This window comes from Mustelus asterias, unplaced genomic scaffold, assembly GCF_964213995.1.
Source record: "Mustelus asterias unplaced genomic scaffold, sMusAst1.hap1.1 HAP1_SCAFFOLD_387, whole genome shotgun sequence".
Taxonomy (NCBI): domain Eukaryota; kingdom Metazoa; phylum Chordata; class Chondrichthyes; order Carcharhiniformes; family Triakidae; genus Mustelus; species Mustelus asterias.
The window spans coordinates 162,595-177,544 of record NW_027590343.1 but is presented as its reverse complement, the minus strand read 5'-3'; the positions used below and the strand labels follow the sequence as shown (position 1 = coordinate 177,544).

At 47.0% G+C, this 14,950-nt stretch overlaps 1 protein-coding gene across 1 annotated transcript in view; it reads left to right on the top strand.

Moving 5' to 3' along the window:
- The window catches only part of LOC144486542 (uncharacterized), a 175,423-nt gene that overhangs the window by 84,599 nt on the left and 75,874 nt on the right, over nucleotides 1–14,950 (top strand). The window contains exons 18-19 of the mRNA XM_078204592.1: nucleotides 1,939–1,965; nucleotides 6,679–6,705. Of these exons, the coding sequence (XP_078060718.1) occupies nucleotides 1,939–1,965; nucleotides 6,679–6,705 (54 nt within the window). The remainder of the gene's footprint in view (nucleotides 1–1,938; nucleotides 1,966–6,678; nucleotides 6,706–14,950) is intronic.

The following is a 14,950-nucleotide window of genomic DNA, read 5'->3' as shown; positions in this document are numbered from 1 at the left end:
ATATAGAACATAGAACATAGAACATAGAAAGCCACAGCACAAACAGGCCCTTCGGCCCACAAGTTGCGCTGATCATATCCCTACCTCTAGGCCTATCTATAGCCCTCAATCCCACTAAATCCCATGTACTCATCCAGAAGTCTCTTAAAAGACCCCAACGAGTTTGCCTCCACCACCACCGACGTCAGCCGATTCCACTCACCCACCACCCTCTGAGTGAAAAACTTACCCCTGACATCTCCTCTGTACCTACCCCCCAGCACCTTAAACCTGTGTCCTCTCGTAGCAACCATTTCAGCCCTTGGAAATAGCCTCTGAGAGTCTACCCTATCCAGACCTCTCAACATCTTGTAAACCTCTATCAGGTCACCTCTCATCCTTCGTCTCTCCAGGGAGAAGAGACCAAGCTCCCTCAACCTATCCTCATAAGGCATGCCCCCCAATCCAGGCAACATCCTTGTAAATCTCCTCTGCACCCTTTCAATGGCTTCAACATCTTTCCTGTAATGAGGTGACCAGAACTGCGCGCAGTACTCCAAGTGGGGTCTAACCAGGGTCCTATATACAATACAATCCCTGACTAAAGGGTCACCAGGCAGTGCAGTGACCTTTATACTTCTCCAGGTAGGCGGAGCCAACTGGAGTGTACCACAGAACAATATCAACAGGTAGAACAGCCCAACCCTAACCCCAACAGTGACAACAGTAACATATCTACAAATACCCAGAGTGCTAACCATCTATGGTTCAGTACCCATAGTGGTAACCAACTATGGTTCACCACACTAACGATGTGGAGATGCCGGCGTTGGACTGGGGTAAACACAGTAAGAAGTTTAACAACACCAGGTTAATGTCCAACAGGTTTATTTGGTAGCAAAAGCCACACAAGCTTTCGGAGCTCTAAGCCCCTTCTTCAGGTGAGTGGGAATTCTGTTCACAAACAGAGCTTGTAAAGACACAGACTCAATTTACATGAATAATGGTTGGAATGCGAATACTTACAACAAATCAAGTCTTTAAGAAACGAAACAATGTGAGTGGAGAGAGCATCAAGACAGGCTAGAAAGATGTGTATTGTCTCCAGACAAGACAGCCAGTGAAACTCTGCAGGTCCAGGCAACTGTGGGAGTTACAAATAGTGTGACATGAACCCAATATCCCGGTTGAGGCCGTCCTCATTCGGCCTCTGATATTCGGGTAAGCGTTCTCCAAGGCGGCCTTCGCGACACACGACAGCGCAGAGTCGCTGAGCAGAAACTGATAGCCAAGTTCCGCACACACGAGGTCGGCCTCAACCGGGATATTGGGTTCATGTCGCACTCTTTGTAACCCCCACAGTTGCGTGGACCTGCAGAGTTTCACTGGCTGTCTTGTCTGGAGACAATACACATCTTTCTAGCCTGTCTTGATGCTCTCTCCACTCACATTGTTTCGTTTCTTAAAGACTTGATTAGTTGTAAGTATTCGCATTCCAACCATTATTCATGTAAATTGAGTCTGTGTCTTTATAAGCTCTGTTTGTGAACAGAATTCCCACTCAGCTGAAGAAGGGGCTTAGAGCTCCGAAAGCTTGTGTGGCTTTTGCTACCAAATAAACCTGTTGGACTTTAACCTGGTGTTGTTAAACATCTTACCACAGGAAGGGATGGGATGTCTTGAGGAAGGGTTAGGGAGAGGTTAGTTTGTACCCACCAGAATGTAGAAACAGATGGGAGTGAATGGACACTTTGAAGGATGGGCTGGGTGGATATTTTTAACGAGGGAAGATTGTGGTTTACTGAGATATTAATAACACGGCTTGAAATTCCGCAGCGGGTGTTGGGAGAGTGAATGTTAGAAACAGGCAGAGCCAGCCTTAGTGTGCTGGGTTTAAAGTGTTCAATGGGCTTTTTATCCTTGTTCTCAAACACCTCTCTCCGTGTTTTCTATCCGTAGGGGACGATTATGGATATCAACATGAAGGTAAGGATTTACAATCCTTTCGGATAACATTGTAAAGCACCTGCCCCACACATTGACGCCACTAATGACAGGGACACACTTGGTGCAGAGATAGTCCACCGCAGGGCAGAGGGCACACTCGCTTCATCTGATTTTTCACTGCGTTGGCAAGAGACATCGGATTAGAGAAATCAGAATAATTTCCATAGAGACAGAGACCGTCACGGAACAAAGAGAGGCCCTTCGGCCCATCGTGTCTGTGCCGGCCCTCAAGAACCTATCCATTCTAATCCTATTTCTCAACCCTTGCTCCGTAGCCTTTTATTGCTCTGGTGTTTGAAGTGCTCATCCATACACCCCTTAATTGTTGTTGGAGATGGTGAGTTGGAGAGATTGGGGAAACTGTGCGAACGATGGCAGCCGTGGCTCAGAGGTAAACAAAGAACAAAGAACAATACAGCACAGGAACAGGCCCTTCGGCCCTCCAAGCCCGCGCCGCTCCCCGGTCCAGGATTGAATCCTGAATCCAGGATCCCTGCCCAATTTTCCAGCCTATCTACATACCAATATCCTATCCACCGAGCTGTCCCTCACAGCTACGATGCTTTGTTCATCACAACCTATTAACTCACCCCTACCCCCCCATTCCAGACCATGTGATCTCCAGGGAGAGGCGAAAACCCAGAGTGAAAAACCCCAGGGCCAATATGGGGAAAAAAAAATCTGGGAAATTCCTCTCCGACCCCCTGAGGCGATCGAAACGAGTCCAGGAGATCACACTGGCCCTGATCGGAAAATGCTTCCCAACCCTAGTCATTTCCGCTTCCACGAACACCATCTGAATTCCCTGCCCCCGAGACAGGTTCCCAACTATCCGCAGTCTCGCTCTGTACTGGCACCAGCAAGATGATCATAGAATGAAGCCTTGAAACGAGAAACAAGGAACAATTAGCCCGCGCCGCTCCCTGGTCCAAACTAGACCACTCTTTTGTATCCCTCCATTCCCACTCCGTTCATATAGCTGTCTAGATAAGTCTTAAACGTTCCCAGTGTGTCCGCCTCCACCACCTTGCCCGGCAACACATTCCAGGCCCCCACGACCCTCTGTGTAAAATATGTCCTTCTGATATCTGTGTTAAACCTCCCCCCCTTCACCTTGAACCTATGACCCCTCGTGAACGTCACCACCGACCCGGGGAAAAGCTTCCCACCGTTCACCCTATCTATGCCTTTCATAATTTTATACACCTCTATTAAGTCTCCCCTCATCCTCCGTCTTTCCAAGGAGAACAACCCCAGTTTCCCCAATCTCTCCTCATAACCAAGCCCCTCCATACCAGGCAACATCCTGGTAAACCTCCTCTGTACTCTCTCCAAAGCCTCCACGTCCTTCTGGTAGTGTGGCGACCAGAACTGGACGCAGTATTCCAAATGCGGCCGAACCAACATTCTATACATCTGCAACATCAGACCCCAACTCTTATACTCTATGCCCCGTCCTATAAAGGCAAGCATGCCATATGCCTTCTTCACCACCTTCTCCACCTGTGACATCACCTTCAAGGATCTGTGGACTTGCACACCCAGGTCCCTCTGCGTCTCTACACCCTTTATGGTTCTTCCATTTATCGTGTAGCTCCTCCCTACATTATTCCCACCAAAATGCATCACTTCGCATTTATCAGGATTGAACTCCATCTGCCATTTCCTTGCCCAAATTTCCAGCCTATCTATATCCTCTCACCTCTCAGCCAGAATGGTAAGTGTCCAAGGCCTAGACCATCGCCCTGAGCGCGACATGAAGGCTGACAACCGCAGTAGGTGCTGTGATTCCGCTACTATAGACCTCTGACCCGCGGCAATAAATGGAGTTTTGGCAGAGCACTGAATTCCCCATCCTCGCTGACAGCAGACCAAGAACATGCATGATCAAGAAATCCCACCCCTCAACTCTGCGATTAGATCCCGCTCAAATGGTGTAACAACCCAATTGGATTATTTAGGTCTATACATCGCTGCCTCAGACGAGCGTCTGGCTTCATATTTTCTGATTTTTGTCGTGTCCCTGAATCCGTGGACACTAAAACCGATTAGATTTGATTTTGATTCGATTTATTATTGTCACGTGTATTAGCATGCGGTGAAAAGCATTGTTTCTTGTACGCTATGGACAAAGCATACCGTTCATAGAGAAGGAAATGGGAGAGGGTGCAAAACGTAGTGTTACAGGAGATGAGGGGTTTGGATTATGAGGAGAGGCTGAGGAGATTGGGTTTGTACTCGTTGGAGTTTAGAAGGATGAGGGGGGATCTTAACATAGAACAAAGAACATAGAAAGCCACAGCACAAACAGGCCCTTCGGCCCACAAGTTGCGCCGATCACATCCCCACCTCTAGGCCTATCTATAGCCCTCAATCCCATTAAATCCCATGTACTCATCCAGAAGTCTCTTAAAAGACCCCAACGAGTTTGCCTCCACCACCACCGACGTCAGCCGATTCCACTCACCCACCACCCTCTGAGTGAAAAACTTACCCCTGACATCTCCTCTGTACCTACCCCCCAGCACCTTAAACCTGTGTCCTCTCGTAGCAACCATTTCAGCCCTTGGAAATAGCCTCTGAGAGTCTACCCTATCCAGACCTCTCAACATCTTGTAAACCTCTATCAGGTCACCTCTCATCCTTCGTCTCTCCAGGGAGAAGAGACCAAGCTCCCTCAACCTATCCTCATAAGGCATGCCCCCCAATCCAGGCAACATCCTTGTAAATCTCCTCTGCACCCTTTCAATGGCTTCAACATCTTTCCTGTAATGAGGTGACCAGAACTGCGCGCAGTACTCCAAGTGGGGTCTAACCAGGGTCCTATAAAGCTGCAGCATTATCTCCCGACTCCTAAACTCAATCCCTCGATTAATGAAGGCTAGTACGCCTTCTTGACCGCATCCTCCACCTGCGAGGCCGATTTAAGAGTCCTATGGACTTATGGAGACTTATAAGATAATGCGGGGGCTGGATAGGGTGGAGGCGGAGAGATTCTTTCCACTTAGTAAGGAAGTTAAAACTAGAGGACACACAGCCTCAAAATAAAGGGGGGTCGGTTTAAGACAGAGTTGAGGAGGAACTTCTCCCAGAGGGTGGTGAATCTCTGGAATTCTCTGCCCACTGAGGTGGTGGAGGCTACCTCGCTGAATATGTTTAAAGCGCGGATGGATGGATTCCTGATCGGTAAGGGAATTAGGGGTTATGGGGATCAGGCGGGTAAGTGGTACTGATCCACGTCAGATCAGCCATGATCTTATTGAATGGCGGGGCAGGCTCGAGGGGCCAGATGGCCTACTCCTGCTCCTATTTCTTATGTTCTTATGTACAGTCACAGCTAGGGTGTAGAGAAAGATCAACTTAATATTTGACTTATTATTGTCACATATATTAGCATACAGTGAAAAGTATTGTTTCTTGCGCGCCATACAGACAAAGCATACCGTTCATAGAGAAGGAAAGGAGAGGGTGCAGAATGTAGTGTTACAGTCATAGCTAGGGTGTCGAGAAAGATCAACTTAATATTTGATTTGATTTATTATTGTCACATGCGACTCAAAAGAGGACGGTTACGGATCTCAACGTAACGGTCAGGATTTACAGTCCTTTAGGATAACATTGTTAAGCACCTGCTCCACACATTGATGCCACTAATGACAGGTACACACAGCAACATTTGGAGCAGAGATAGTCCACACCGCAGGGCAGAGGGCTCACTCGCTTCATCTGATTTTTCACGGCGTTGGCAGAATAATGAGGCATACAAGATGATCAGAGGATTAGATAGGGTGGTTAGAGAGAGCCTTTTTCCTCGGATGGTGTTGGCTAGCACGAGGGGACATAGCTTTAAATTGAGGGGTGAGAGATATAGGACAGATGTCAGAGGTAGGTTCTTCACTCAGAGAGTAGTAAGGGTGTGGAATGCCCTGCCTGCAGCAGTGGTGGACTCGTCCACATTAAGGGCATTCAAATGGTCATTGGATAAACATATGGATGATATTGGAATAGTGTAGATTAGAGGGGCTTTAGATTGGTTCCACTGGTCGGCACAACATCGAGGGCCGAAGGGCCTGTACTGCGCTGTAATGTTCTATGACCTTATAGAGGCCTATAAAATAATGAGGGGCATAGATCAGCGAGATAGTCAATATCTTTTCCCAAAGGTAGGGGAGTCTAAAACTAGAGGGCATAGGTTTAAGGTGAGAGGTGAGAGATACAAAAGTGTCCAGAGGCTCAATTTTTTCACACAGAGGGTGGCGAGTGTCTGGAACGAGCTGCCAGAGGCAGTAGTAGAGGCGGGTACAATTTTGTCTTTTAAAAAGCGTTTAGACAGTTACATGGGTACGATGGGTGTAGAGGGATATGGGCCAAATGCGGGCAATTGGAACTAGCTTCGGGGTTTAAAAAAAAAGGGTGGCATGGACTAGTTGGGCCGAATGGCCTGTTTCCACACTGTAAACCTCTATGACCCTTTGAACTCCCGCTCACCTGAGGAAGGAGCAACACTCCGAAATCTCGTGCTCTCAAAGAAACCTGCTGGGCTTTAACCTGGTGTTGTGAGACTTCTGACTCTGCCGATGATGAACTGGTTGTACAATTTGATGGACTTCTGCCCATTTTTAATCTCCTGAATATGCAAAGCTCTTTTCATACTGGTTCTCAAACACCTTTCTCCGTGTTTTCTATCCGCAGGGGACGATTATGGACATCAGCATCAAGGTACGGATTTACAATCCTTTCAGATAACATTGTGAAGATCCCGTTGTTACAAGTCGGGTCGGATATTTCAAGGCGTCCTCTGAAACTCTCCTGACCTGTAACCTTTTCACGTTGAATTCGGCCAGGATGGGAATGAGAGATTTCACTCCAGGTGTGATTGAACTGACCCACAAGGAGCTCTTATCAAAAGCAAAGTTTAATTGAGAATATTGTTGTGATGTATAATAAGACACTTAGTAAGAACTTTTAACAATTGCAACCTCGAAACGCAGCAACCACGGATAGTGTAAACTCTTGAGGATTAACTCAAATGTTTTAATTTGATTTGATTTATTGTTGTCACATGTACTGGGATACAGTGAAAAGTATTGTTTCTTGCGCGCTGTACAGACAAAGCATACTGTTCATAGAGAAGGAAAGCAGAGGGTGCAGAATGTAGTGTTACAGTCACAGCTAGGGTGTAGAGAAAGATCAACTTCATATTTGATTTGACTTATTATTGTAACATTGTTGATAAGGTTCCCCATGGTCGGCTCATGAAGAAAGTAAGGAGGTGTGGGATAGAGAGAAATTTGGCCAATTGGATAAGTAACTGGCTCTCTCATAGAAGTGGAGATGCCGGCGTTGGACTGGGGTGAACACAGTAAGAAGTTTAACAACACCAGGTTAAAGTCCAACAGGGTTGGAATGCGAATACTTACAGCTAAGCAAGTCTTTAACGTGGTGAGATCCAGACACTCACCACCCTCTGTGTGAAAAAATTGCCCCTCTGGACACTTTTATATCTCTCCCCTCTCACCTTAAACCTATGTCCTCGAGTTTTAGACTCCCTTACCTTTGGGAAAAGATATTGACTATCAAGACTTTAACCTGGTGTTGTTAAACTTCTTACTGTGTTTTTTGTTTTGTTTCTTAAAGACTTGATTAGTTGTAAGTATTCGCATTCCAACCATTATTCATGTAAATTGAGTCTGAGTCTTTATAAGCTCTGTTTGTGAACAGAATTCCCACTCACCTGAAGAAGGGGCTTAGAGCTCCGAAAGCTTGTGTGGCTTTTGCTACCAAATAAACCTGTTGGACTTTAACCTGGTGTTGTTAAACTTCTTACTGTCTCTCATAGAAGACAGAGGGTGGTGGTGGATGGAAAATTTTCAGACTGGAGGCCAGTTACCAGCGGTGTACCACAGGGATCAGTGCTGGGTCCTCTGTTATTTGTGATTTTTATCAATGACTTGGAGGAGGGGGCTGAAGGGTGGGTCAGTAAATTTGCTGATGACACCAAGATTGGTGGAGTCCTGGATGAGGTGGAGGGCTGTTGTAGGCTGCAAAGAGACATTGATAGGATGCAGAGCTGGGCCGAAAAATGGCAGATGGAGTTTAACCCTGATTAGTGCAAGGCGATTCATTTTGGGAGGACAAATTTGAATGTGGATTACAGGGTCAACGGCAAGGTTCTGAGGAATGTGGAGGAACAGAGAGATCTTGGGGTTCATATCCACAGATCGCTGAAGGTTGCCACTCAAGTGGATAGAGCCGTGAAGAAGTGTGTTTGCGTTTATTAACAGGGGAATTGAGTTTAAGAGCCGTGGGGTTACGTTGCAACTGTACAGGACCTTGGTGAGACCACATTTGGAATATTGTGTGCAGTTCTGATCACCTCACTATAAGAAGGATGTGGAAGCGCTGGAAAGAGTGCAGAGGAGATTTACCAGGATGCTGCCTGGTTTGGAGGGTAGGTCTTATGGGGAAAGGTTGAGGGAGCTAGGGCTTTTCTCTTGAGAGCGGAGGAGGATGAGAGGCGACTTAATAGAGGTTTATAAGATGATGAGGGGGACAGATAGAGTGGACATTCAGAGACTATTTCCTCGGGTGGATGTAGCTGTTACTAGGGGGCATAACTATAAGGTTCATGGTGGGTGATATAGGAGGGATGTCCGAGATAGGTTCTTTACTCAGAGAGTGGTTGGGGTGTGGAATGGACTGCCTGCAGTGATAGTGGAGTCGGACACTTTAGGAACATTTAAGCGGTTATTGGATAGGCACATGGAGCACACCAGGATGATAGGGAGTGGGATAGCTTGATCTTGGTTTCGGACAAAGCTCGGCATAACATCGAGGGCCGAAGGGCCTGTACTGTGCTGTACTGTTCTATGTTCTATGTTTTATGTTCTATGTATTAACATACAGTGAAAAGTATTGTTTCTGGCGCGCTATACAGACAAAGCATACCGTTCATAGAGAAGGAAACGAGAGTGTGCAGAATGTAGTGTTACAGTCATAGCTAGGGTGTAGAGAAAGAACAACTTAATGCAAGGTAAGTCCATTCAAAAGTCTGACAGCAGCAGGGAAGAAGCTGTTCTTGAGTCAGTTGGTACCTGACCTCAGACTTTTGTATCTTTTTCCCGACGGAAGAAGGTGGAAGAGAGAATGTCCGGGGTGCGTGGGGTCCTTAATTATGCTGCCTGCTTTTCCCCGAGGCAGCGGGAAGTGTAGACAGAGTCAATGGATGGGAGGCTGGTTTGCGTGATGGATTGGGTTACATTCACGACCTTTTATAGTTCCTTGCAGTCTTGAGCAGAGCAGGAGCCCAGACCAAGCTGTGATACATCCGGAAAGGATGCTTTCTATGGGGCATCTGTAAAAGTTGGTGAGAGTCGTAGCTGACTTGCCAAATTTCCTTAGTCTTCTGAGAAAGTGGAGGCGTTGGGTGGGCTTTCTTAACTATAGTGTCCATTCAAACACATCCTTATGCAGTCCAGGCCAAAAAGAAGGTTTTTGTGTTTTTAACTGAGGTTTCCTTTCTCCTAAATAACCTGCTGGTACGTGCCCTCAGGCTTTTGTATCTTTTTCCTGACGGAAAAAGGTGGAAGAGAGAATGTCCGGGGTGCGTAGAGGTCCTTGATTATGCTGGCTGCTTTGTCGAGGCAGCGGGAAGTGTAGACAGAGTCAATGGATGGGAGGCTGGTTTGTGTGATGGATTGGGCTACATTCATGACCCTTTTGTAGTCCCTTGTCCAAAGCCAACATCCAATCCACAAAACCCTCCAAATAAGCACAACATATCATAGAGTAATGCCCACTTGTTTCAGGAACCACAGCAACCTCTGCAAGACGTGCCGGATCATCGACACGGATGCCATCATCTCACGTGAGAACACCATCCACCAGGTACACGGTACCTACTCTTGCAACTCGGCCAACGTTGTCGACCTGATACGCTGAAGGAAAGGATGTCCCGAGGCACGGTACATTGGGGAAACTATGCAGACGCTACGACAACGGGTTGAATGAGGAAACTCCCCTGTGAAGAAAGTCAATCTGTTTCCCAAAACGCAGCTTCTCGAAGACAGGACGGAAATAAGCCCCACCTTCAGCTAGTTAATACTAGTTTCAGAACCAAACTATAAGACATAGGAGCAGAATTAGGCCACTCGGCCCATCGAGTCTGCTCCGCCATTCAATCATGGCTGATATTTTTCTCACCCCCATTCTCCTGCCTTTTCCCCATAACCCCTGATCCCCTTTATTAATCAAGAACCTATCTATCTCTGTCTTAAAGACACTCAATGGCCCGGCCTCCACAGCCTTCTGCGGCAAAGAGTTCCACAGATTCACCACTCTCTGGCTGAAGAAATTCCTCCTCATCTCTGTTTTAAAGGATCGTCCCTTTAGCCTGAGGTTGTGCCCTCTGGTTCTAGTTTTTCCTACTAGTGGAACCATCCTCATCCACTCTATCCAGACCTCACAGAATCCTGTAAGTTTCAATAAGATCCCCCCTCCTCATCCTTCTAAACTCCAACGAGTACCGACCCAGAGTCCTCAACCGTTCTTGATAGAAACCCTACAGTACAGAAAGAGGCCATTCGGCCCATCGAGTCTGCACCGACCACAATCCCACCCAGGCCCTACCCCCATATCCCCACATATTTTACCCACGAATCCCTCTAACCTACGCATCTCAGGACACTAAGGGGCAATTTTAGCACGGCCAATCAACCTAACCCGCACATCTTTGGACTGGGGGAGGAAACCGGAGCACCCGGAGGAAACCCACGCAGAGACGGGGAGAATGTGCAAACTCCACACAGACAGTGACCCGAGCCGGGAATCGAACCCAGGTCCCTGGAGCTGTGAAGCAGCAGTGCTAACCACTGTGCTACCGTGCCGCCCATAATACAAGCTCTTTAATCCAGGGATCATTCTTGTGGACCTCCTCTGGATTCTTTCCATTTGTCCAGGTTAAATTCCATCTGCCATTTCTCAGCCCAATTTTCCAGTCTAACTATATCTTGCTGTTTTCTCTGTCAATCTTTATCACTATCCGCAACTCCGCCAATCTTCGCATCATCCACAAACTTAATCAGACCAGCGGCGTTTCCTTCCAAGTCATTTATATATATTACAAATAGCAACACCTGATGGTTACATGTGTCGCCAGTTTCTCCTCGTTCATTTAAGTGTTCCTCTTACCTCATGACTAAATATCAATTCAAATGGACTGAATTTAGGAGCATTCATAATTGCAAAAAGTACAAATGGAATCCCTTTATTCCGATCCTCTGGACAATCCTCACTATAGGACCTCAACATGGTTTGATGCCATCGTTGGAATGCTCCCTGCAATTCCGGATGTTACGCACAAAGAACGAAGAACAGTACAGCACAGGGACAGGCCCTTCGGCCCTCCAAGCCTGCACCGACCATGCTGCCCGACTTAACTAAAATCCCCTACCCTTCCGGGGACCATATCCCTCCATTCCCATCCTATTCCTGTATTTGTCAAGACGCCCCTTAGAAGTCACTACCGTATCCGCTTCCACTACCTCCCCCGCCAATGGGTTCCAGGCACCCACCATCCTCTGTATAAAAAATCTGCCTTGTACATCTCCTTTAAACCTTGCCCCTCGCACCTTAAACCTATGCCCCCCAGTAATTGGCTCTTCCATCCTGGGAAAAAGCTTCTGACTATCCACTCTGTCCATGCCTCTCATAATCTTGTAGACTTCTATCAGGTCGCCCCTCAACCTCCGTCGTTCCAGTGAGAACAAACCAAGTTTCTCCAACCTCTCCTCATAGCTAATGCCCTCCGTACCAGGCAACATCCTGGTAAATCTTTTCTGTACCCTCTCCAAAGACTCCATATCCTTCTGGTAGTGTGGTGACCAGAATTGAACACTATATTCCAAGTGCGGCCTAACTCAGGTTCTATAAAGTGGCAACATGACTTGCCAATTTTTAAACTCAATGCCCCGGCCGATGAAGGCAAGCATGCCGTATGCCTTCTTGACTACCTTCTCCACCTGCATTGCCACTTTCAGTGACCTGTGTACCTGTACACCCAGATCCCTCTGCCTATCAATACTCTGAAGGGTTCTGCCATTTACTGTATATTTCCTATCTGTATTAGACCTTCCAAAATGCATTACCTCACATTTGTCCGGATTAAACTCCATCTGCCATCTCTCCGCCCAAGTCTCCAACTGATCTATATCCTGCTGTATCCTCTGATGGTCCTCATCGCTATCCGCAAATCCATCAACCTTGACGAGACAGGTTGACCTTGACCAAACAATGATGAGACAGAGTACAGGAATGAGATAGAGAATCTGGTGAACTGGTGCGACAACAATAATCTCTCCCTCAATGTCAGTAAGACGAAGGAGATTGTCATCGACTTCAGGAAGCGTAAAGGAGAACATGCTCCTGTCTACATCAACGGGGATGAAGTAGAAAGGGTCGAGAGCTTCAAGTTTTTACGTGTCCAGATCACCAACAACCTGTCCTGGTCCCCCCCACGCCGACACTATAGTTAAGAAAGCCCACCAACATCTCTACCTTCTCAGAAGACTAAGGAAATTTGGCATGTCAGCTACGACTCTCACCAACTTTTACAGATGCACCACAGAAAGCATTCTTTCTGGTTGTATCACAGCTTGGTCTGGGGCTCCTGCTCTGCCCAAGACCGCAAGGAACTACAAAAGGTTGTGAATGTAGCCCAATCCATCACGCAAACCAGCCTCCCATCCATTGACTCTGTCTACACTTCCCGCTGCCTCGGCAAAGCAGCCGGAATAATTAAAGACCCCCATGAACCCCGGACATTCTCTCTTCCACCTTCTTCCATCAGGAAAAATACAAAAGTCTGAGGTCACGGACCGACCGACTCAAGAACAGCTTTTTTCCTGCTGCTGTCAGACTTTTGAATGGGCTTACTTTGCATTTAGTTGATCTTTCTCTGAACCCTTGCTATGACTGTAACACTACATTCTGCACCCTCTCATTTCCTTCTCTATGAACGGTATGCTTTGTCTGTATAGCGCACAAGAAACAATACTTTTCACCGTCTGTTAATACATGTGGCAATAATAAATCAAATCAGATTCAAATCAAATCTATCGTACCTGCTCCCACCCCCTCCCCGGGCAGTGCGTTCCAGACATTCAACACCCTCTGTGTAAAAAACTTGCCTCGTACATCTCCTTTAAACCTTGCCCCTCGCACCTTAAACCCGTGCCCCCGAGTAATTGACTCTTCCACCCTGGGGAAAAAGCTTCTGACTATCCACTCTGTCCATGCCCCTCATAATCTTGTAGACTTCTATCAGGTCGCCCCTCAACCTCCGTCGCTCCAGTGAGAACAAACCAAGTTTCTCCAACCTCTGCCAATGCCCTCCAGTACCAGGGCAACATTCTGGTAAACCTCTTGTGTACCCTCTCCAAAGCATCCACATCCTTCGGGTAGTGTGGCGACCAGAATGGTACACAATATTCCAAATGAGGCCTAACTAAGGTTCTGTACAGCCTCAGTACGACCTGCCAATTATTCCACGCAGTTGATTTAAACTGCTTCACTCTTAACCTATCGATAACTTCTCTGAAGAATTTTGACTGATGGTACTTCTGTGGGAAGTCCATACTTGGTAAAAAGTCTAATTAACTCCTCCACAATCTTTTTAGCTGGAATATAATGGAATGGAATGACCTCCAGAATTCTAACAGACACATCCATCAAAAGATACTGATTCCCACTTTTCATTTTAGGGAGGGGTTTAACGCGATCGATTCAGACCCTTGTAAAGGGTCTCTCAACTGCTGGCATAAGGGTACTGGTCTCTCCCCGGTTTCTGTATGACCTGACATGTGTGAAACGACTGGTAAAACTTAACCACATCTTTATGCAGTCTAAGGAAGGATGTGCTGGTCCTTGGCAAGAGTCCAGAGGAGGTTCACGAGAATGATCCCTGGAATGAAGAGCTTGTCGTATGAGGAACGGTTGAGGACTCTGGGTCTGTACTCGTTGGAGTTTAGAAAATAACAATTGACAAAATAATGGTTGGAATACGAGTCCAACCAAGTGTTTATAAGAACATAAGAAATAGGAGCAGGAGTAGGCCATCTAGCCCCTTGAGCCTGCCCCGCCATTCAATAAGATCATGGCTGATCTGAAGTGGATCAGTTCCACTTACCCGCCTGATCCCTATAACCCCTAATTCCCTTACCGATCAGAACATAGAGCATAGAACAGTACAGCACAGAACAGGCCCTTCGGCCCACGATGTTGTGCCGAGCTTTATCTGAAACCAAGATCAAGCTATCCCACTCCCTATCATCCTGGTGTGCTCCATGTGCCTATCCAATAACCGCTTAAATGTTCCTGAAGTGTCTGACTCCACTATCACTGCAGGCAGTCCATTCCACACCCCAACCACTCTCTGCGTAAAGAACCTACCTCTGATATCCTTCCTGTACCCACCACGAACCCTATAGTTATGCCCCCTTGTAATAGCTCCATCCACCCGAGGAAACAGTCTTTGAACGTTCACTCTATCTATCCCCTTCATCATTTTATAAACCTCTATTAAGTCTCCCCTCAGCCTCCTCCGCTCCAGAGAGAACAGCCCTAGCTCCCTCAACCTTTCCTCATAAGACCTACCCTCCAAACCAGGCAGCATCCTGGTAAATCTCCTCTGCACTCTTTCCAGCGCTTCCACATCCTTCTTATAGTGAGGTGACCAGAACTGCACACAATATTCCAAATGTGGTCTCACCAAGGTCCTGGATCAGGAATCCATCTATCCATGATTTAAACATATTCAACGAGGTAGCCTCCACCACTTCAGTGGGCAGAGAATTCCAGAGATTCACCACCCTCTGGGAGAAGAAGTTCCTCCTCAACTCTGTCCTAAACTGACCACCCTTTATTTTGAGGCTGTGCCCTCTAGTTCTAGCTTCCTTTCTAAGTGGAA